Below are 22,825 nucleotides of genomic sequence, written 5' to 3' on the forward strand. Positions count from 1 at the left end.
ATAGCAGTGTTAAATCTCGCGACACCGCACGGGATTTCAGTCTTGCGTGCTTTGGATCGTGGTTTCAGGAAGGCATCCATCTCAGTCAAGCCGAGCAGCCGCTTCTACTGTTATTGGTATACCGAAAAAAGTAAATTGGGTGGTTGTTACATTAAAAAAGTCTACCTTGTAATTTGAACACAAAAGTGTCATGTTTCTATCTTGAACGTAATTAAATCACGTAGGATCTATATGAAATTCAACAACTTAATTTGTTCTTGTTGAGATGACATGATACAATCTAGTAAGAGTGGTTAGTTGCTGGACTCATGAAATTAACAAGATCACACGAGATTTCAAACTGAGGGAAAATAACTGGAGTTATAAGAGGCAGATAACTACACACACACCTCTCAAGGACAAAAATGTACAGAAAGCCTGGATTGGTGGCATGGTGGTAGGAGGATAGGTAGTCATTCAATAGATCTATTCAATTCTTATGTTAACCAGACTCTAAACTTTGTTGAACATTATGTAATATGAAGACAACATGTAGTATTTAAGTGATCAAGTAGTACTGGGCTAAAAGTTATTGAATAGTGTTGAAATAAAATGACAAAATTGCAAAGCATTAAAATATTCCAAGAGCTCAACTTACTTCCTCTAAACATGTTTCAATCATGTTTTATCAACACAAAATGCACAGGTTTATTGAATAAGAATAAGTTGTGTTGATTTAACTCAGTTGTTTAAGTTTCTGCCAAAGCAAAACATTTGTGTGCAACCAGTGTCCACTATTGAATTAAGTAAATCCAACATGGCCCTTTTTTCAGTGTTGAGCCAAGGAAAGTGTTGCTCTGTTTATTCTTGCTCACTGTGGCTTTATTGACATCTGTAGCATAAACTCGCGATGATGATGAGAAGGAAACTGGTAGTGAAAAATGTGCACAGGGACAACCCAAAGACTGTCTCTGTTATCAGCTTGAAGGCACTTCAGGTTTCAGCACATGGAAGGTGATCTCACTTCACTTGAGTATTTGGCAGGGCCTGATTCGGCTAATGATCAGCTCGAGGCTTCATAACAGTAATAGCAAAGTCATCATAATTTAGATCAGCATGATGGTGTTCCTCTTTCATACCTCTATGCCGTTTTGTTTTTGACTGTAAAATGAAGCAAATGCTTTCTAATTAACAGCAGATGAATTCCATGTCATGTTTCAGTAAACATCAGACTCACATGACAACAAATAAAAGGCATTTGTGTGTGTTGGTGTGTTGTTGACTTGACTTGCAATCATCAAATCTATTTCCTTCATGTAGATTCATAAAACAAACCCATCTTACCTCCATCTTTGGGCTCAGGGAATTCCTCCACCTTCAGCCCAAAGTTGCTTTTCTTTGGGAAGCCATCAAAGTGCTTAGTCATTACCCATGACTTTCCTTGAGTCACGATGATTCTTTTTTATGGCAGCTGTAAATAAATGTTGCCATTCACTGTTATCAACCTCATAGTAACAGATATGAAAGTGATGAGTCATCCAATGCTGTGCAAAAACGGGTTTAATAAAAACTGAAGCTAAATATTTATTAAATGTTTATTTGTGGTGTTCATTAATAAATAATCCTGATGTCACCTGTTAAATTATAACTATATAGTTTTACTCTGATTCTACAGGTTCCCTTTAGGTTGCAGGTTCAATATAAGAACAGGAATTCAAAAGTAAAGCTGACATAGCTAAAATTTTCACAAATCAAGAGATTCATCTCAAAATTGCCACAGATGTGTGTTTGATAAAGCTTAATTAAGATTTACATGTAAATCAACTATAATTATTATCTAAAGCATTGACGTCTTGCTTTACTTGCAACAGTTTAGCATTTTATTCTTAAATTTTTATGTTCTTTATAAATTTGTAATCACCATTTTGTCATCATTATCTAATAATGTCACAGTTGGTGTCACTCACGGGGATCATTTTGTGTGGTAGAAATGTCATATGGCACATTCAGCGCTCCCTTTGAGCCAGATAAGGCAAAGAAAGCCTGGCTGTGCTAAACTTCCTTAGTAATACACTTATCTGGGCTACGTGTGAATTCATGTGTTATATCAAACAGTACATTTGATTAGCAGCACATGGCTGCTGCTTACTCTTATTATTCCTATGGAAGCAGAAAGGATGTACTTGGTCTTTTATTATAGTTGTTGTTAATTAAATAATGAAATGGTTTGATATGTGTTGTTGCTTATTCAAGTCTGTATGTAAGTAATGACCTTATAACAATCTAATGATTTTTTATTATGTGCTAATGCATAAAACCTGAACAAGGGTGTATTTTCTTTTTATGATGACAGTATAAAAAATGTATTTACTACTCCTGGAAAGTCATGCAAAGCTTCATTAGGACACCATCATCTCTTTGCAGGTATTAAGATGCAACATGGGTAACAGAACAATATGATCAGAATCAAAAAAAGGAACAAATTTACATTTAGAAAACTTTTATCTACAGATATTAAAACTTTACATGAAATATCTTGAGGTTTGATTACAAGCTTGTCTTTTTCTAACTGAAGTATTTAATCTCAAAAATCAAAGATATACATTTTCCAAAGTTCAAAGTTTTATTATCCAAAGTAAATCAACAAATGTTTCGCCTTTGTTACCCGGCTGGGTAACAAACTGTACAGCATATTAAAGCATGTCTTTATCTTTATTGGCAAGGTGCTGTTAGATAGTGTGCAATATTTTCAGCCAATCATATCCAGCAATAAAATCTTGTGTCCTGCCCTTTCTCCTTTTAACTGTTCACATTGCTGCCTCTGCTCACTTCTACCCACTCTCGCTCCACAGCTTCCAGCATTTCTCTGTGAAGAAAGGCGAGCGGTAAGTCGCACAGAGGAGAGAGAGCTGTTTGTTTCTGAACTGCATCAAGTGTGATTTTACTGGAGGAGGTAACTCTGAGGCTGAGCAACAAACATCAGCAGGGGGTCGATGTTATCACTTTAAAGCCTTTGCATAAAGTGTTATCTAGCTACTGACCATAAAATATGAGATACTCCACTACAGTGGTAGTTGTGTATGAACAGTTAGATTGTATTGTGTTTCAGTGTGTTTGTCGTAAAGTCTGAAAAACAGAATCACTGAACTTGATTCTTCCTGTTTTTCTATGTGAATACTTGTATGTAAATGGTAAATGGACCAGCACTTTTATAGTAATAGTTCTACTCTGATCACTCAAATCACTTGTGTGTAAATATGTAAATGTGTGTGTGTTTGAGCATGATAAGGATTTCTGCATTTTGTTTGAATTGCTCTTTTAATCACAGCTTGGAAACTGAGCCTGAGGGCAGCCGACGCTGTCATTGTTACACTTTATAGTTGACCGATGATGTCATGAAAAATTAAAATGTTTTGTATTGGTTGATGCCACCACAGCTAAACTTCACAGGGTGAATGTTACACTTCAGGTTTTATTCAGCTCTTTTTTGCACAGCACTGGATGACTCAGCACTTTCATGTCTGTTACTATGAGCTTAATAACAGTGAAGGGTAATATTTCTTTACAGCTGCCGTAAAAAAGAAGAATCATGGTGAAAGCTAAGTCATGGGTAATGACTAAGCACTTTGACGGCTTCCCAAAGAAAAGCGACTTTGGGCTGAAGGTGGAGGAGCTCCCTGAGCCCAAAGATGGAGGCAAGTCTTTCTTCTTTGTTCTCTCTACAGGAGAGCACCTTCTTCAGTTTTTGTCAAACATTAAGCACCGAGCACTTTAAATGAGTTTACTTTTGTTTGCAGAGGTGCTGTTGGAAGCTGTGTTTCTCAGTGTCGACCCGTACATGAGGTGATCAGAGAGCAGCATCACTCATACTGAACTATTTTAATGCTCCTGATATAAATACATATTGTAACACACTGCTGGTCCCAACAGGCCCTTCAGCAAAATCTACATGAAGGAGGGAGATGTGATGATTGGAGGTCAGGTGGCCAAGTAAGAAACACAAAGACACCTGCAAACAGAAAACTCTTTTACATGATGTGCTGTGATGTGTACGTTTACTGACACTAAATAACCTGGTTCTTATATAACGCTTTTCTACTCTGTATGAGCACTCGAAGCAGTCTACACTTGCACGTTCACACCCATTCGCACAAGCACTTTTTTTCTATGCTGTTTCTATCTAACATTCACACGCATTCGTACTCCGATGGAAGCATTGGAGAGCAACATGGGGTTAGTATCTCACCCAAGGATATTTGGCATGCAGACTGGGATCAAACCACCAACCTTCCAGTTAGTAGGTGACCTGCTTTACTACCCAAGCTACAGCCACCCTTTAATCACAAGGAAAAGGCTATGAAACAGCTGAACCTGTATAAATAAATCAAACCACCAGCTAAAATCATGGGTGAATAGTTTAGCAGTAAGTTGTTCACTGTCAGTAAGATTGTTATTCAGACCAGGATTCACTTTACAAACTGAGACGTCAAAAAGACACACCTTGAAGACTTTAAGTAAACTTTGTTTTTACTTTTAAAAGGTCTTTTACTTACATTATTCATCACACTGGCGCTCAGGCATATTCGAGACTTGTTACCGAAAACAAATTTGAAACAAAGACGGCCACCACCAAAATAAATATTTGCACAATTTACTTTTGTGTTCTGACTTCAGCCAGCAGTGTTAGTAAAATGAATTATCCCAGTGACAGCACAGACTGAAGTGAAAACAGGTGAGAAGCTTTTTTTGTTTTAATATTGTGTTGTTGTTTTCCTTTAGAGTGATCCAGAGTAAAAATCCAGCGTTTCCTGTGGGAAGCCACGTTGTGAGTGACAGTGGGTGGAGAACCCATACACTCAGTGATGGGACCGGTCTCATTCCCGTCCTGCCTGAGTGGCCTAAAGATGTGTCCTTGTCTCTGGCTCTGGGTGCCATCGGGATGCCGGGGTAAGACAGATTTAAGTAACCTGCATGGATCATAGTCATTTTCTATTGGATGATAAATCATGGCAGGATGTTCAGACTTTTCCAGCAGATAGATCCATGTGAAGTTTTATCAGCTGAATCTTAAATGCAAACCAAAAGCATTTGAGAAATTCCTGTTAGTGATGTAAGACTTTATAGGTGTTTGTAAGGTGTTTAAGAGGTCAGCTAAACATGGTAATAGAGAACAGAGTAACTAATGTCTCTCTGCAGACTGACGGCTGTTTATGGGATAGAGGAAGTGTTGGGACTCCAGAAGGGTGAGACCCTGCTGGTGAACGCTGCAGCTGGAGCGGTGGGCTCCGTGGTGGGACAGATCGCCAAGATCAAGGGCTGTAAGGTGGTGGGCTCGGCGGGCTCTGATGCCAAAGTGGCTTACCTCAAAGAGCTGGGATTTGATGAGGTCTTCAACTACAAAACTGTGGGTTCCCTGGAGGAGGCTCTGAGGAAGGCTTCACCTGAAGGATACGATTGTTTCTTTGAAAACGTGAGCAGTGGTGGTGCAGTTTCAAGCTTGCATGTAATATTTAATCACTGCTGAGCTCTTCTCTGACATTCACACTGCATTCCTTACAACATGCTGCTTGGTTTTAGGTGGGAGGCCCTTCGTCAGATGTCGTCCTGCAGCAGATGAAGAACTTTGGAAGAATAGCTGTGTGTGGAAGTATCTCCACCTACAATGACAGCCAACCTCAGACAGGTTTGTTACTGCTATAACTTACTTTTTATTGTCAAAACTCCTGAAAGTTTTGTGCCTCCTACAGAACAACCAGGGTTGGTGCACAGACAGAAAAATAAATAAATTTAAAAAAGAAAAACACTTTGACAGAGACTTATGAATCCATACTGTCACATACGTGAACTGCTGAATTTATATTTAAAGCATTATTGCAAATACCAATCAGTTTTAATTAATAAACTTAAAGACTGATTCACAGGAGACACAACTGATTCAAGGTTAAGAGACTTACTTTAAACCCCATGAGGCACCAGTCTGGTATAAACACAGTCTGCTAAGGATTTACAGACGAATCCTAAGATTACAGCTTACAGCTCTTTTGCACAAATGCACCATTCTTGATGGCCCGGGCTTCCGTAGAGCTTTTTCCACTAAAACAGCTATTTTTAAAATCTCCAATGAAATTTTGATGCATAGTATTGGATGTTATTATTATTCTGTTTGTTGATGCTGGACCTGACACCTCTGCCTTTCCTACTGTACCATACCATCGTCATCATGCTTGACAGGCTTATATATTGGGTGGATTTATCTGGATTTGCTTCAGAGGGGTTCTTGTCATGTCTTTCTAAAAGATGTATTTTTGTGGCTTCTTTGAAGTTCAGGTCCTCTTCCACTTCTCTGGCCTATGGTGTGACATATGGCCTTTATTGTTTATATTATGTCTGCTCCCTCTTTAACACGTTTTCAACACTTTTAGGCTGTTATGCTATGCAGGTGACAGTCAGCTGTATATCTCTAAGCTCCAAGATATTTCTAAGTTACAGATATAGCAAAAGTTCTTGGATGTTAGACAATTTCCTCCAACCTAATGAAGAGAAAACAGGAGTCCTTGTTTGTGCCCTTGATAAATTTATGTTTGAGGTAATGGAAGATTACATTTTTGGCTGTCTTTCCTCTGTGTCCATGCTAGTTCTGACCCACAATGCAACGGTTCTGCCATCAGCTAAACTCTGGTCATGTGACCATTACATTGTACCTCAAACAAACTTTACAGCAAGGTTTATAGCACATTTACACAGCCTTTAAAAATGTATAATTATATTTATATATATTTATATATAATGATAAAATATTAGATAACAATATTTTATAATCACATATTTTAGACAATTTTTAAAAATCTAATTAAAATTATTTTTAATCAATTTCAGCAAATAAATTAAATACACACAAATCTATGACAGAAACATATAAAATAAACCCCTTTATTTAAACTGTCTCTGGCACACTTACAGTTCCCAGTCAACATTTAGCTTGATTCTTACTGCAGTGACAACTGGGGTGTTCAAAGCTTTCATTATTAAACTGTATGAATTAATTTGAATTACATGTGTAAAGGTATGTAGACGACATTAGACTGAAGGGGAACAGTGAACTTTCTGGAGGGACACAAAATGCAGTTAATACACCAGCAACAACTTCTTCTGTATTCATGTATTTTTTCCACTAGAGGGAGAAGCTGCACTGCTAAAGATCCATAAGTGCTGTGGAGGCACACAGATGAATGATCTCATTCTTGTTGCCAACTGGGGTGTTCAGAGCTTTCATGACCAAACTTTATGAATTCAATTGAATTACAGGTGTAAAGGTATGTAGATGGTATTAGACTGAAGGGGAACAGTGACCTATCTGGAGGGGGCCTGGACCCTGAAGCCCACACACAGCACTGTGAAGAACACAAAATGCATTTAATACACCTGCAACAAGTTCTTCTGAGTTAATGTATTTTTTCCACTAGAGGGAGACGCTGTACTGCTAAAGATCCACAAGTGCTGTGGGGGCTCACAGATGGTTATTTTAGACATGAATTGTAGTTTCTGTAAATGAAAGATGGATTAAATTTTTCTCTTGAACGACCTGTGTTTTAGGTCCGTATCCCTACTTCACTATGATCATTAAGGAGCTGAAGATGGAGGGCTTCTTGCAAAGTCGGTGGGAGCACAAGCACCATGAAACCCTCAAGAGACTGTTAGCATGGGTGAAAGAGGTTAGTGTGAGCCTTTCCTTTAAGTAAAGATGTAAACATCAGTTCCCCATGTTTCTGTTGTGATGTATTATATTTGTGATCTGTGTATTGTGCGTCCACAGGGCAAACTGCAGTGTCGGGAGCACGTCACAAAAGGCTTTGATAACATGCCGGCTGCTTTTATGGGGATGCTGCAGGGAGAAAACACCGGCAAGGCCGTCGTCGCAGTCTGAAGAGAAACAAGAGTTGAATGCAAGAGAGCCAGCATTACTGAAAACTGCCATTATTACACAATCTATATATGAATGTAGTAATAAAAATAGAATAAAATAATTTCACATTAACATTTCAGCTCTTTGAGTAGTTTTGCAATCACAGAGTTGTGCTCGTGACAGTTGTGTCTTTTGTCATGTGCTTGACAACTTGACAACTTGCAACATCAGCATCAGTTTGCTTAAGTTGTACGTTTTGGTGATTGACTTAACAACACGACCACCAATGAATAGAGAAGAGATGATAACTCCGGACTCAGAGTTTTTATCCTGTCATTACAGCGAGTATCTGTGTGTGCAGTGCAGATCTGTTCTGCTGTATTAATGCCCTGTTCGCAGTGACATGATCAAAGTTCTTTGTATGTACTGGGAGCGAATAATAAAACATTTTAATTTTGATGGAATCAACATGGTGTGTGGTGGGCGTCATGTTTAAGACTGCGGTTAGCTTTAAATCTGATGTGAATAAAATATTTATATGTGCTGCTTTTAAGGAGCTGCCTGGTCGATGGGATTGAAATTGTGCTCCAGATATAAAAGCACAGTGTCTGACTGGCTGAACAAAGCCTGTAGAAAGCGCTTGGAGTGCTCAGCTAAGTACCAATTAATTTACTCTTTAGCTCATTAGACACTCTTATTGTGTAAAACAAATACAGAGACTTCCGGTTTGAGTGGGACTACTGACTAACTTTACGCAGTTTTTAAAGCGTGGGGCGTCTGCTGGCACTTTGTTCTGTCCGAGGCACGTTCATCAGCTGGTATCATGGTTTACGACGTGAAAGATCTGGTAAGTTTGCCTTTTTTGATTTGTTTTCTGTGCCTCTCTCCTTTTATAATAAGTAAATGGATGTTTTCACGCTCCACTGTTTTGTATCGGAGCAGTCGCGCGCAGGTGTGCCAAAACGTGATCGTCTGCCAAAAAGGGATATCCGTATTTAACCTGCTGTAAATGACTTGTTGGCCTGTAAAATGTGAAATATATGTCAACGATATCCTTCATGAATGATATAAATTCATCTTGAGCTACAAACAACCTTCCAGTCACGCGTTAGAAGCTGCAATCTGTTTCTTGCGAAGTGACATCCTTTATTTATCAAGTTAAAAGTACTCACTGGTATTAATAAGTGTCTTTTTTAAAGAGAGATCTGGACAAGAGGGCAGCAGGAATCGCAGCAAGTATAACAGTAGTTATATAAAGATGTTTTTAATTGGCCAGATACTTGGAAAGATACTTGAAAAACTGATCATTTATTTTTAATATAGCACTTTTATAAAACCTGTTCACTAAAGTGTATTTATCAATATAAGTCAATACATCACACATAACCCCCGCCCCATCGAAACATTAAAAATTACTTTTTGCCAGACAATCAGTTCTTCACACAACACCTGTGCTCCACACGCGGCCTTAAGTGCGCACGCTGTTTAGGTAAATTTCCAGGGAAGTGCCCTCGGGCAGTCTTTCTAAACCTCGTTGTGATTACATGTTGATTGTATTGCATTTGTAAATAAACTTTACAAAGGTCAGCGGACCACAGCATCACCAGATCAGCCATTAAAGGCCATTCTGAGCAGGGAATCCCCGGTATATTGGTTAGCAGAGCTGGACTGGTAACCTGGCATACCGCTTAGCCTACAACGCACCGGCAGCTGCCCATTCATTAATTTTCATCACTAACACTGGATTGCATAATCAAATTTAATAATGCAACCGGGGCTTTCCCTACCTTCCCTGCGCGCTCACGCAGCTTGCAGAACAGAAATTAGCGTGGAAGAAGTGGTTGATACAAGTGGACAAACACAACTTATAGGGTGGAGCTGAAAAGCTGAGAGAGAAAGAAATTAGAAATAGATGAAGCAAAACGTGTCAAATAAACTGACATGTTAACTGTCGAGGCTGCAGCTGCACCTTCAACAGTAGCACCAGCAACAAGTATGAACAAGCCCTCAGAAGAGCCTGCTGCTGTTGCTAGCACCACTGTAGAGAAGGGCAAGATGAGGGGCGACAGTTCCAACAACATATTGAGGAATGGGGCTAGGAAGGTGTAATTAGCATGGGAAGAAAATAGAGGGAGGGATATAATTAGGAAGGGAGAAATGTAAGTAAAAACACTGGCTACTTTGAAGATGAGACACTGATATATGTTTTGGTGTGTGTTGGTTTAAATCCTTGAGTAATGTAGTTGCGAAACTTATTCTGCTGGCTGGTGAAAATGCCAAAATAAACCCTCCCGCCCTAAAGTGTTCCTGCAGTGGTGGGGTTGTGCGACTGTTGTGCGTCAGCGATTTATCTGCATACATCGGAAGAGCCGTTTAGGTGGCTGTGGCGATTGCAAAATGGAGGCCGCACCCGTTGAAGGTGCGCTAATGCTAAACCTTTGGATGACCACCAAAACGGCTCTTCCCATGTTCTCCGCTAAATCGCTGAACATGCTGTTTCAGCCTCTTCCACTTACCCTTCCATAAAATCATGTCGTTTCCATTTCTCTGTCTAGGATGAGTTCCAGAAAATCCTGAATGACGCTGGAGACAAGCTGGTGGTGGTGGACTTCACAGCCGAGTGGTGTGGCCCCTGCCAAATGATGGCCCCAATTTTTGTTGTATGTGATGTCAAATCTAAAAATATGTTATTTAGTTTTTTAGCTTATTGTCTCATGAGCTTTTGCATGTCCAAAATTCACAAAGAATCTCAAGTTTCTTTCGGTCCCTCACAGATTACAATAACTTGAGTCAGAGGAACCGCTATGGTACTGATGGTCTAGTCCAGCGCTCCCCAACCTTTTTTGCGCCACAGACCGGTTTATGTCCGACAATATTTTCACGTACCGGCCTTTAAGGTGTTGCGGATAAATACAACAAAATAAAACCAGAACTGGTACCAAAAAAAGATTTATTCATAACACACGGGAGAAGACTGAGGGAAATCGAGGTAACGATAAAAACGGTTAAAAAAATAACGATAAAAACCGATAAAACCCTGAAAACCATACATTTCACAACCGAGCCTCATCTCTCGTGGCCCAGTACCAAACGATTCACGGACCGGGGGTTGGGGACCCCTGCTCTAGTCTCCTACTATGCAGAGCTTCATTGTGATCCCCATGCAACTGCAGCAATGTGACAATTAAATAAGAGAACCTATTGACAAGGATCAAAACTCTTGTGATCCGTGTGACGTCGCAGATGTGGTGTACATGCTCTCGTGTTGACTCGCCGATCCTCTCTCCTGCAGGAGATGTCAGAGGAGCCTGTCAACGCAAACGTGATTTTCCTGAAGGTGGACGCAAATGATGGCAAGGTAAGCCTCTGTTTGGCTTGGAAGCCTGGAGAATCATTAGGATTACTTCATCTGCTGCTGAACCCACTTTAGTTTCCCATGTGTGGATTTATTTTATTTCTGTTTTCATGTCATTGCATGAAAATAAAAGTCATTAGGCAGCATAGGTTTCTAGGTTAAAGATTTATTTTTCTCTTGGAAAAACTCCTAGCTAACTCATGTGACCGTCTGTAAACGACTGCTTTGGTCCGGCCAGGTTAAACAACACGGACTGTAATCAAACTAGCCTTGACTCTGCACAACTGGCAACACTGAAGTCTGAAGGAGAGGCTTTGTCTGATGTAGACAGGCTCTTGTGTAACTTATTAATATGCATAAAAGCTGCAGAAGCCTGTGTTTTTCACCATATTAATGTATTTATTTGCACATGTCTTGGCCTCTTGCCACATCTACAGCTGCCCAAGTTTGTCTCAGCCGGCCATAGTCAGGGGCGATGAGTGTTGATGACCCCGTCAGCTCATCTGATATCTTTGCTTTGTCTTTCAGGATGTGAAGTCCTTCTATAATGTCACCCGCATGCCCGCATTTCACTTTTACAAGAATAACCAGAAGGTAAGTCAAAGTGGCTCATGTAGCTGGATGGAGATGGTTAGCATGTAGTGAGTTTGAGCCTGGAAACAATGAAGGTTATGCAATGACGATCACAATCTCAGTATTATTTTCAACTGGCACATATGAGATCCGTGTTGCCCTAAGGATTCCCTCTTAATCTTGCACAGTAAACCTCTAAAGGCAGATCATACATGATTCATTTAATATTTTCTAATGACTTAAACAGCAAAGCAAATAACCTTTTCAACCAATGGATGCAAGCTTGAAACCAGACCTCCATTCAGATTCAAGATTCAAGAGCTTTATTGTCAATACAGTAGTATATACAGTGTACTGAAATGCTGTTTGACCCTAAGCCCCCCATGGTGCATTTATAAATATATAAATGTAACCCGGGTTAAAAAAGATGCATAAATAGTAAAAGATAAGTAAAGTCTAAGAATATAAATACCAAAGAGTTAAATTCATTTGTTAAATTTGTTGTATATTAAAAAGATCAAAGTTCATGTAAAATGATTAAAAACATGTTTGCATTGTTTAAAATAAGTTATCTTTCTTTTCTTGTGAATTGCTTGGGAGAACTGTAATTTCCTACGGGGATATGGTCTGTGAAGGTAACACAGGGTGGAAAGAAAAAAAGAGCGCGAGGACACAGGGTGGTGGTGGTGCGTGAGTTACACGGAGCATCCGGAGAATTTAGCTTGTTTTTAAGTACTAGTAGTAAGTGTGTTTTGACTTTTCGGAAAGAGAAGTCACAGTGTTGGTAAGCTAGTGACATGACACGTAAAGTTTCGGCGTGAAGCTGCTGGACTGTGTGTTTTGTTTACTGCGGCCGTGCACACATTAAGTTAAAGTGAGGCTAACCCAGCCATTCGCTAATAAGGACTACTGTAGACTGCCGTTTCGCTAAAGTTGTGGGACGTAAAAAGCTGCAGAGGATCGTTACCGAACTGGATAGCGACGGACACAGACCCCAGATAGTCACTCTGAGTGCCCGCGTCACTCTGAGTACCTCTGGCAACGTGGGAAGCTAAAACAGGTAGCTTGTGGAGCACGTGGAGATCACGGACCTAATCTCATCATCTACTGCATTCAGAGCGGAGTGTTTCTGAAGGAGCTGAAGACAACCTGTTGCCTGGATTAATCTGGTGGGAATTGCAAGTTTCACAAGGTACTGAGTTTATTTATTTCTTTTTGCTCGTTGAGTGAAGAACTTCCGATTTGGAGATCGTTTTGGATTTATACTGGAGTAATACAGGCCTGCAACGTAGGATTTATCTCTGCCGGCTTTAGGTTTAGTTTGGGACTATAATTGTTTTATCACTGGTGGTTTACACTGTATATGTGGAGATTCTGTGTACAGCTGGTAAATTGCTGAGTGTTTTTTGGTTTCCCTGAATATTGAAACCTGCCATTTTATTATTTTGTTGTTTATCATTGTTTGGTAAATTAAAAGAGGGTTGCAATGCTCTACTATACAATGTGTATGACATGATTTACTGCACCGTTAGACACTGTTGTTCATTTTAGTGTGTAGTGCTACTGTTAAGGAATAAGCTTCACTGATCCCAAAAACAAAAGAGAAGTTAATTTAGGAATATCGTACGAGAGTACACTGGAAAAAGAACCCAAAGCCCATTTATTTAATGATATTGAGTAAATGAGGGCTACATAAAATGGAGGCACCGCTGGGATGTTTTTGGGTCTCATAGAAGTATTACAGAGGCAACACGCTTAAAAAAAAAAAAAAAAAAAAGTTAACCTACAGTAGCTAGTTTACATTTCTTAGTATTTTTGGCTATAAAGAGTGTGGCAGACCACACCGGGCTTGCTTCAGAGCTGAAGAGGTGGTGTCGGGGTGAAGGTTTGGAGGAAGCTAAAGCACTCTTGGTTCTGGTTCCAGAAGAAGTGGAAATAGCCCAGATAGAAGAAACCTTGGAGACTATTAAGTGTCTAGGGCGAGTCCGGGTTAGAGGGTGCTTGTTCCACACCTCCTTGAGCTGCCTAATGGTTCTCTGCGAGTGCAAACAAAGTATACCTAAAGATAATGTGCCCAAGGAAGTGCTGGACCAGCACAGTGGTGAGAAATGGCCGATAGTGACTCTTAATGAATATGCAGCTCCTGACGATTTTGCTGTGAAGTTGAAGAGTCTCCTAGACACTGAGGGTAGGTCTATTGAAGACATAAAAAGCTTATTTCTCAGCCCTGCTCCTCCGCAGCCCAGCTCTGATCTTTCCGTAAACTCCACTGAGTCTGTCTTGCAAGCGGTTGGTGATTTTTTTTTTTTTTTTTGTTGTTGTTGTTGTTGTTGTTTTGGTTTTTTGAGGGGGGGGGGGGGGGGGGGGAAGGCACGTAAACCACAAGCTGAAGGTGGTTATCGGCGTTTGGGGCTGTTTTCAGGGAACTTGCCAGTTCCCCCTAGTGAAGACCCCTTTGACCATTGGCTTGAGCAGGCATGGCTCATGGTAGAGGAAAGTGACTGCACAGACAAGGAGAAAAGGCGCAGGTTGATGGAAAGTTTAAAGGGGCCAGCGTTGGAGATTGCCAAATCAGTTCGGGAGTCAGACCCCGAGGCAGGCCCTGTTGAATACTTGGAGGCGTTGGAAAGCACATTTGGCAGTGCTGAGTCTGGGGATGATCTCTATTTTGCTTTCCACTTAATGCAGCAACAACAAAGTGAAAAACTGTCTGATTTTCTGAGGCGTCTGGAGAGGGCCCTCAGTAAAGTTGTTTAGAGAGGAGGATTTCCAGCTTCTAGCAAAGACGAGGCTCGCCTAGAACAACTTCTGAGAGGGGCTGTTGCTTCCGATCTCATGCTAATTAATCTGCGCCTGAGAGAAAGAAAGTCCAATCCTCCAACTTTCCTCCAACTCTTAAGTGAGATTCACACAGAGGAAGAGTATGAGGCATCAAGGAGAAAACTAAATATCTCAGTCCAGCATGTACAGACAAAAGCTTCAGGGACTGGCAATACTGAAATACAAAGTCTCAAAGCTGAGGTTAAAGAGCTTAAGGCCAAGTTAGTCACCTGCATGACTAAGCCCCCTGATGTCAAAGAGAAAGACTCGTCCTCAGTGCAGTCAAGTGAGCACGGTGACACCAAAGAATTGACTGCTTTGAAAAAACAAGTGAAAAGACTGCAGCAGAAAGTAGCCCAAAGAGATACTGCTCCAGACTCCTCTTTAAAACTGGCTACCGTGGCAGCAGTAGAGGCTAACTCAAAGACAAGGACCCTTTATCAGAACAGAACGCCTTTGGGTGAGCAGTTCTGTTACCGTTGTGGGGAAAATGGACATTTTGTTGCAAAGTGTCAAAATCCTGAAAATCAGAGCAAAGTTATACGAAAGCTCATCCAAACTGTCAAGACACTGAAAGAAAGTGCAGGTACTTCAACAAGTAATGCCACTGACACTGACTGCCATGTCAAGCAGGGTCTTCTGACTTCTTCCATCCCAGCTGGAATTCCAGAAGGACTGATTGGGCCCCCAAGTATTGTGCCACTTAAAGTGAATGGACAGCCCTGTGATGCCTTATTTGACAGTGGATCACAGGTCACCATAATATTTGAGTCCTGGTACAAAGTCCATCTGCCTTCCATCCCAGTGCATCCGGTCACTGGTCTCAACATTTGGGGTTTAAGTGAGTCCAATGTCAGTTACCCCTACCTTGGCTATGTTGTGGTAGATGTTGAGTATCCGGCTGAAGTGACTGGTACCAAACACACAGTACCAGTTCTTGCCTTGATCTGTCCAAGCCCAAAAGAAGAGCAGATTCCTGTCATTGTTGGCACTAACACCAGCCATGTCCGCAATTTTGTACAGGAATCTAGAAAAGAGGGGCGTGACATAACCAAAAGCCTGGGCATCCAAATTCACAGGGAGTCGCTACCCACACTCACAGACTCCATCCCCCTAGGCTCTCGGGATGACCAGGTTGGCTGTGTGACTTGGCAAGGTTCAGATCCCTTGTCCTTACCCCCTGGAAAAGACTTGCAAATAACCTGCAAAGTTCATTTTCAACAGACAGTTGGCAAAGAGATCTTGATGTTTGACTCTTCTCCCTTAGCTCCTCTGCCGGGTGATGTCCTGCTACAACCCATGGTTGTGCCAGCCAATGCGGTACAGGTTAACAGCTTCAGGATCCTGGTGCAGAACCAGTCCGCCAGGGAAACCGTTATCCCTGTTGGAACCGTCATGGGTCACCTTTATCGCACCGAAAGTGTCATCTCCATGCCCAGTAAAAAACCAGAGACGACAGCATTTGACAGCAGGCAGATCGACTTTGGTGACTCTCCTGTGCCTGAAGAGTGGAAGGACCGGCTTAAACAGAAACTAGCGGAACGCTCCCACGTTTTCTCAGTCCATGAATGGGACGTTGGCCTTGCAAAAGAGGTGGAGCACACCATCCGCCTGGCTGACACAAGACCTTTTCGGCAAAGATCACGTCGACTGGCACCTGCAGACATAGAGGATGTAAGAAAACATCTGCAAGAGTTACTGTGCCGGCATCATTAAAGAGTCCCGTAGCCCCTATGCCTCGCCGATTGTAATAGTTAGGAAGAAAAATGGAACCATACGGATGTGCATAGACTACAGGCTCCTTAATAGCTGGACCGTGCCAGACCAGTACACGACCCCCTGCATTGACGAAGCACTGGATTCTTTGTCTGGGAGCAAATGGTTCACAGTGCTGGATCTGCGTAGTGGATACTACCAGATTCCAATGGCGGAGGAAGATAAAAAGAAGATGGCATTCATCTGCCCCCTAGGCTTCTTCCAGTTTGAGAGAATGCCGCAGGGAATAACAGGAGCGCCTGCGATTTTCCAGCGTCTAATGGAAAAAACAGTCAGAGACATGAACCTCCTCCAAGTCCTGGTTTACTTGGACGACCTGATTGTCTTCGGAAAGTCGCTGGAGGAACACGAAGAGCGGCTCATTAAAGTCCTAGATCGTCTTGGAGAAGCAGGACTAAAGATTCCCCTGGACAAATGCCAGTTTTGTCAGCCACAGGTGAAGTACCTTGGGCATATTGTGTCTGCCCAAGGTGTCTCTCCTGATCCGCAGAAGATTGAGGCTGTTACCACCTGGCCTCAGCCCCACGATCTAAAGTCTCGGAGATCGTTCTTAGGTTTCTGCGGATACTACAGGCGATTCATTGCTAACTATGCTGCCATTGTGAGACCGCTCACTGAACTGACCAAAGGCTATGCTCCAATACAAAAGAGCAAGAAAAAGAGTCTAGACCTCAACAAGTCCTACTTGAAAGAGTCAGAACCATTTGGAGATCGGTGGGATGACTCCTGCAGCAAAGCCTTTCAGCAGATCATCCACTGCCTAATCCATGCACCGGTATTAGCCTTCGCTGATCCTACCAAGCCCTATGAGCTCCACGTGGACGCAAGCTTCAAAGGACTGGGGGCTGTCCTATACCAGCTACAAGAAGGGGACCTACGGCCGGTTGCATTTGCCAGCAGGAAGCTAAGTCAGGCTGAGAAGAGGTACTCCATACATCAGCTGGAATTCCTGTCGTTAAAGTGGGCTGTGGTGGATCACTTTCACGACTATCTGTATGGGGCGCACTTTACAGTGCGTATAGATAATAACCCCTTGACTTATGTTCTGTCTACGGCAAAGCTCAATGCCGTGGGACACAGATGGTTAGCTGCTTTGTCCACATATGACTTCAATGTCCATTACAGACCAGGCAAGCATAACATAGATGCAGACATCCTCTCCAGAAACTTTGACGCTGACACTGAATGGGAGACTATACCAGAGGCAGCTGTTAAATCCATCTGCAAAAGTGTACGAGTGTCAGAAAGCCCAGAGTGTCCCACCAGATGTGTCGACCAAACTGGGGCTTCCCCGGAATGCATCCCTGACCTCTATGCATTTCCTCTTACAATGGAGTTACAGTCACTGGAACACGTCTCAAAAGCTGATCTCGCTAAGGCACAGAAAGAGGATCCAGTCATTGGTCCAGCGGTCAAAGCTGTCCAACAGAATTTATGGACAGGCAACAGTCCGGAGCTGTCGCTCCTAAAAAGAGAGAAAAATAAGCTGACTCTGCTGAGTTTTCCTAAAACAGGAAAAACCAGCTTCCAGGGTTATCTACAAATGGGACAGTGAGGCTGAGGAGGTCCTGCAGGACTGCTTTGAGACAACTGAGAACACCAGCCCATCTACATCAACGGTGTCAAGGTCGAAAGGGTCAGCAGCTTCAAGTTCCTTGGAGTCAACATCACTGAGGACTTCTCCCGGACCCTTCACACAGACACTGCTATCAGGAAAGCTCGCCAGCGGCTTTACTTCCTGAGGAGGCTGAGGAAGTTTGGCATGAACGCCAGCATCATCTCAAATTTCTACAGGTGTGCAATTGAGAGTTTGCTGACGAGCTGCATCACAGTTTGGTACGGAAGCTGCTCTGCCAGCAGCCGTAAATCACTACAGAGGGTGGTGAAGGCAGCAGAGCACATCACTGGCACAAGGCTTCCTGCCATTCAGGACATTTATCTCCAGCGATGCCTCCGTAAAGCACACAGCATCATCAAGGACCACAGCCACCCAGCACATCAGCTGTTCTCCTTGTTACCATCTGGCAGACGTTACAGGAGTCTGTCTGCTCAGACTACAAGGCTTAAAAACAGTTTCTACCATCAAGCCATACGACACCTCAACCACAACACTTAAACACACACAACACAGGACTCAGAAGCTACCCTGCAGCTTCACAAGTACTCTGTTTAATCTGCACTGGTCACTTCACTTTATTGTTATTGTAATTTATATTTAAAAAGTGCAATACTGTAATTTTCTGCTGCTCATTCCTGTGCAATATCCCATCTGCCCTCCCGTCATATTTCTTTTCAAGATTTTCTTATTTAATCACTAGTGTACATATATTTATATTTATAGATACATATATATTTAGTCATCTTTTCTCTTTTACCATGTCTCTCTAATATTTTGCTCTTTACTATTTTTCTATTTTTTATTTTATTTTATTATTATATTATATTTTATTATATTTTCTCCTACTGTATCATGCTGCTGAGTGACCGCTGCTCGTCAAACACATTTCATTGCAATGTTGACCCTGTGCTAACTTGCATATGACAAATAAAACTGAAAACTGAAACTGAAAACTGAACTGACGGTCTGCTCTACCGCATCACCAAACGTCACTCAGGGGAGGAGGTTCATCAGCTAGTCCTGCCAAAGGTGTATCATGACGTTGTGTTGAGATCAGTACACAATGACTCAGGACACCTCGGTATAGAGAGAACTCTGGGTTTACTCCGTCAGAGATTTTACTGGCCAAGAATGTTGCAAGACACTGAGCAATATATCAAAAGTTGTGGTGAATGCATAACACGCAAGACTCCTGCCCAGAGAGCCGCACCGCTTCACCAGATCTCCAGCAGTGGACCTATGGATCTGGTGTGCATTGACTTTCTCTCAATGGAGACGGATTCCAAGGGGATGAGAAATGTTTTAGTGTTCACCGATCACTTCACACGCTATGCCCAGGCATTCCCGACCAAGAATCAGATGTCTCAAACAGTGGCCAAAACCTTAGTGGCTAAGTTTTTCGTCCACTATGGTCTTCCGGCTCGTATCCATTCAGACCAGGGGCGAGACTTTGAGAGTCGTCTGATCAAAGACTTGTTGAAGCACATGGGGATAAGGAAGTCACGGACTACTCCGTATCACCCGCAAGGAGACCCTCAGCCAGAGCGGTTCAATCGAACGTTGCTTTCAATGTTGGGTACTCTAAGCACAGAGAAGAAACGTCAGTGGAGCCAGCATGTCCCTTATTTGGTCCATGCTTATAACAGAACAAAATGTGATGCAACTGGTTTTTCACCGTACTTCTTAATGTTTGGTCGTAAAGCCAGACTGCCAGTGGACTTGTGCTTTGGGACCACAATTGACAAAGCTGAGGAAGGTCACTCACGCTATGTGTCAAAGCTTAAAGAAGATCTCCGTCAAGCCTACAAGCTAGCATCCGAGACGGCAGACAAAGTCCATCAGAAGAACAAAAAGGGCTATGACAAGAGAGTTGGTTTCCAGTCTCTTCGTCAGAGAGTGAATACTATGAGCCTCAGAGATACTACTACTACACTCAAGAAAGAGTGAGAGAAGGATTAAGACAGGCTCTTAGATCTCAAGCAGTGCCATAAGAGGATTGTGCAAGTGACAAGGTCAGTGATGAAACTGCTTCTGATGAGCGCAGTGAAAATGAGGGACTGCCACTGGAGGATGGAGACGTTAATCAGGACAGTGAGACTGAGCCCAACCAAATGGTGGAGGAGGAGTCTGACCAAAATGAAGAAGATGATGAAGATTCTGCCCCAGAACCCGATCTGGATCCCAGAACAGCCCGGTCTGCCAAAACTCAGAAACCAAATACACACCGTAATCTGTTGGGTAACACTCCTACACTAAGGCCCAAGAGACAGATTAAACCAGTAGTTCCTTTAACGTATGATGAGCCAGGAAAAGCTAAAGATCAGCCTATCACTATTATACATAGAGGGGTTGTCATCACTATAGGCAAAGATTAAGAGCCATAGTATGTAGAAAGGGTCATCCTAATTCCCAAGAAGTTCTTGCAGTTCCTTGGTAGTCTGTTGAGGACACCAGACATTTAGTGGGGGGAGGGTGTAACCCGGGTTAAAAAAGATGCATAAATAGTAAAAGATAAGTAAAGTCTAACTCTTTGTTATTTATATTCTTAAATTCATTTGTTAAATTTGTTGTATATTAAAAAGATCAAAGTTCATGTAAAATGATTAAAAACATGTTTGCATTGTTTAAAATAAGTTATCTTTCTTTTCTTGTGAATTGCTTGGGAGAACTGTAATTTCCTACGGGGATATGGTCTGTGAAGGTAACACAGGGTGGAAAGAAAAAAAGAGCGCGAGGACACAGGGTGGTGGTGGTGCGTGAGTTACACGGAGCATCCGGAGAATTTAGCTTGTTTTTAAGTACTAGTAGTAAGTGTGTTTTGACTTTTCGGAAAGAGAAGTCACAGTGTTGGTAAGCTAGTGACATGACACGTAAAGTTTCGGCGTGAAGCTGCTGGACTGTGTGTTTTGTTTACTGCGGCCGTGCACACATTAAGTTAAAGTGAGGCTAACCCAGCCATTCGCTAATAAGGACTACTGTAGACTGCCGTTTCGCTAAAGTTGTGGGACGTAAAAAGCTGCAGAGGATCGTTACCGAACTGGATAGCGACGGACACAGACCCCAGATAGTCACTCTGAGTGCCCGCGTCACTCTGAGTACCTCTGGCAACGTGGGAAGCTAAAACAGGTAGCTTGTGGAGCACGTGGAGATCACGGACCTAATCTCATCATCTACTGCATTCAGAGCGGAGTGTTTCTGAAGGAGCTGAAGACAACCTGTTGCCTGGATTAATCTGGTGGGAATTGCAAGTTTCACAAGGTACTGAGTTTATTTATTTCTTTTTGCTCGTTGAGTGAAGAACTTCCGATTTGGAGATCGTTTTGGATTTATACTGGAGCAATACAGGCCTGCAACGTAGGATTTATCTCTGCCGGCTTTAGGTTTAGTTTGGGACTATAATTGTTTTATCACTGGTGGTTTACACTGTATATGTGGAGATTCTGTGTACAGCTGGTAAATTGCTGAGTGTTTTTTGGTTTCCCTGAATATTGAAACCTGCCATTTTATTATTTTGTTGTTTATCATTGTTTGGTAAATTAAAAGAGGGTTGCAATGCTCTACTATACAATGTGTATGACATGATTTACTGCACCGTTAGACACTGTTGTTCATTTTAGTGTGTAGTGCTACTGTTAAGGAATAAGCTTCACTGATCCCAAAAACAAAAGAGAAGTTAGGATTAAAGAAACTGAGTTAAATCTCATTTAAATCAAGGTTTGGGTTGTTAGTGAAAAGCCTATTGTGTCCTATTTTACAATTCATTGAGGATAAATGAAAAATTATGTAATTTTTTTAAATGCCATTTTTAACTCAATGTCCTCCTCTTTCAGGTGTATGAGTTCACTGGTGCTGATGAAGCTCAGCTACATCAAAAAGTGAGAGAGCTCAGATGAGGTGTCCCGTGAACACACGTACACTGAGAAAAAACCTCCCCACCAAAAACAAAATGTGCCTCACATTATTTTCGGTATTACTGTGTTACTCCTGACAATGAAGTCTGTCCCGCACAGTCAATAATATATCCACATATCTTGTAACAGGTTAATGTCCCTGTCTTAACAACAGGCTGCAATATGAAGCTGCTCAGTACTTTTAATTCCGTTTTTAATGACAGTTTGACTGTGATCCTGAATTACTTTGTATGTGTTGTGTTCAAAAAGTTTAATAAATGAATTATGAATGGACTGGCGTTTTGTACTTTGATAAAAATGTCAGAATAGTTTATACATATACTGCAGATCATCATGCCAAGAATTTTTACAAGTGTTGTGGAAGTATGTAGCAGCATATGTTGGAGCTGGCAGTCAACAGCAGACACTATATCGCTCTGTTTGTGCAAGGGGACCCGATCCTTGGGGTGAACCAATTTTTGGCGCAGCGTGTTTTGGGAAAACATGCTGACACATAAGGGCTTTTGCTGGTGAACTTGATGTGTTGGTCCATTAGCACATTTTGAAAACCAGCCAACAACTGCATGATGTGGCAAAGGTTTGGGCAATATGCAGGAAATTGGCTCACATCTGTGGACTGCATGTGAGAAGTTCTTGTGTTAGACCCTCCTACAGCCACTGAACTCACTTGTTCCAACTTACACCAACAGGTTGTTTGTACTGTGCTTTTTGAGCACCAGCATTTGTGTTTTTCTTCAAATGCATGAACTGGTTCTTAATTAGGTACTGGTAAAATGCCAAACCAGTGGTTAAAACCGGCTTATCAGGCTGCTGTTCTACTGTGTGTGAGTGAGCCTTTGTTTGAGCACAAGTGAGGAAGAGGGGACACACACACACACACACACACACAC

At 41.9% G+C, this 22,825-nt stretch overlaps 2 protein-coding genes across 3 annotated transcripts; both read left to right on the forward strand.

Annotated features, from left to right (window-relative positions):
- Positions 1-2,792: 2,792 nt before the first annotated feature.
- Positions 2,793-8,350, forward strand: LOC100692265 (prostaglandin reductase 1). The gene is made up of 9 exons (XM_019353525.2): positions 2,793-2,864; positions 3,548-3,674; positions 3,777-3,822; positions 3,910-3,969; positions 4,759-4,926; positions 5,176-5,449; positions 5,557-5,662; positions 7,573-7,691; positions 7,793-8,350. The coding sequence occupies exons 2-9, from the start codon at positions 3,569-3,571 to the stop codon at positions 7,901-7,903; spliced, it is 990 nt and encodes a 329-aa protein (XP_019209070.1). The 5' UTR covers positions 2,793-2,864; positions 3,548-3,568; the 3' UTR covers positions 7,904-8,350.
- A 232-nt stretch (positions 8,351-8,582) lies between these two features.
- Positions 8,583-21,966, forward strand: LOC100692536 (thioredoxin). Of its 2 annotated transcripts, none has more exons than XM_003447534.4 (5): positions 8,583-8,729; positions 10,438-10,542; positions 11,175-11,240; positions 11,766-11,831; positions 21,855-21,966. In XM_003447534.4, exons 1-5 carry the CDS (start codon positions 8,706-8,708, stop codon positions 21,915-21,917), a joined length of 324 nt encoding a protein of 107 aa, XP_003447582.1. In that variant the 5' UTR covers positions 8,583-8,705; the 3' UTR covers positions 21,918-21,966. The 2 variants fall into 2 exon arrangements, with proteins under 2 accessions (XP_003447582.1, XP_019209112.1); XM_019353567.2 differs by lacking the exon at positions 21,855-21,966 and adding an exon at positions 12,928-13,448.
- The last annotated feature ends 859 nt before the right edge of the window (positions 21,967-22,825 follow it).

This window comes from Oreochromis niloticus, linkage group LG3, assembly GCF_001858045.2.
Source record: "Oreochromis niloticus isolate F11D_XX linkage group LG3, O_niloticus_UMD_NMBU, whole genome shotgun sequence".
NCBI lineage: Eukaryota > Metazoa > Chordata > Actinopteri > Cichliformes > Cichlidae > Oreochromis > Oreochromis niloticus.

What these genes read in the sequence shown, in the direction of transcription:
- LOC100692536 (XM_003447534.4), top strand. Translation starts at nt 8,706, where the DNA reads ATGGTTTACGACGTGAAAGATCTG. An exon ending in TGATGGCCCCAATTTTTGTT is followed by an intron (nt 10,543 to 11,174) that starts GTATGTGATGTC and finishes TCTCTCCTGCAG; the next exon opens with GAGATGTCAGAGGAGCCTGT. An exon ending in TGGACGCAAATGATGGCAAG is followed by an intron (nt 11,241 to 11,765) that starts GTAAGCCTCTGT and finishes TTTGTCTTTCAG; the next exon opens with GATGTGAAGTCCTTCTATAA.
- LOC100692265 (XM_019353525.2), top strand. Translation starts at nt 3,569, where the DNA reads ATGGTGAAAGCTAAGTCATGGGTAATGACTAAGCACTTTGACGGCTTC. An exon ending in ACGATTGTTTCTTTGAAAAC is followed by an intron (nt 5,450 to 5,556) that starts GTGAGCAGTGGT and finishes GCTTGGTTTTAG; the next exon opens with GTGGGAGGCCCTTCGTCAGA. An exon ending in TGTTAGCATGGGTGAAAGAG is followed by an intron (nt 7,692 to 7,792) that starts GTTAGTGTGAGC and finishes GTGCGTCCACAG; the next exon opens with GGCAAACTGCAGTGTCGGGA.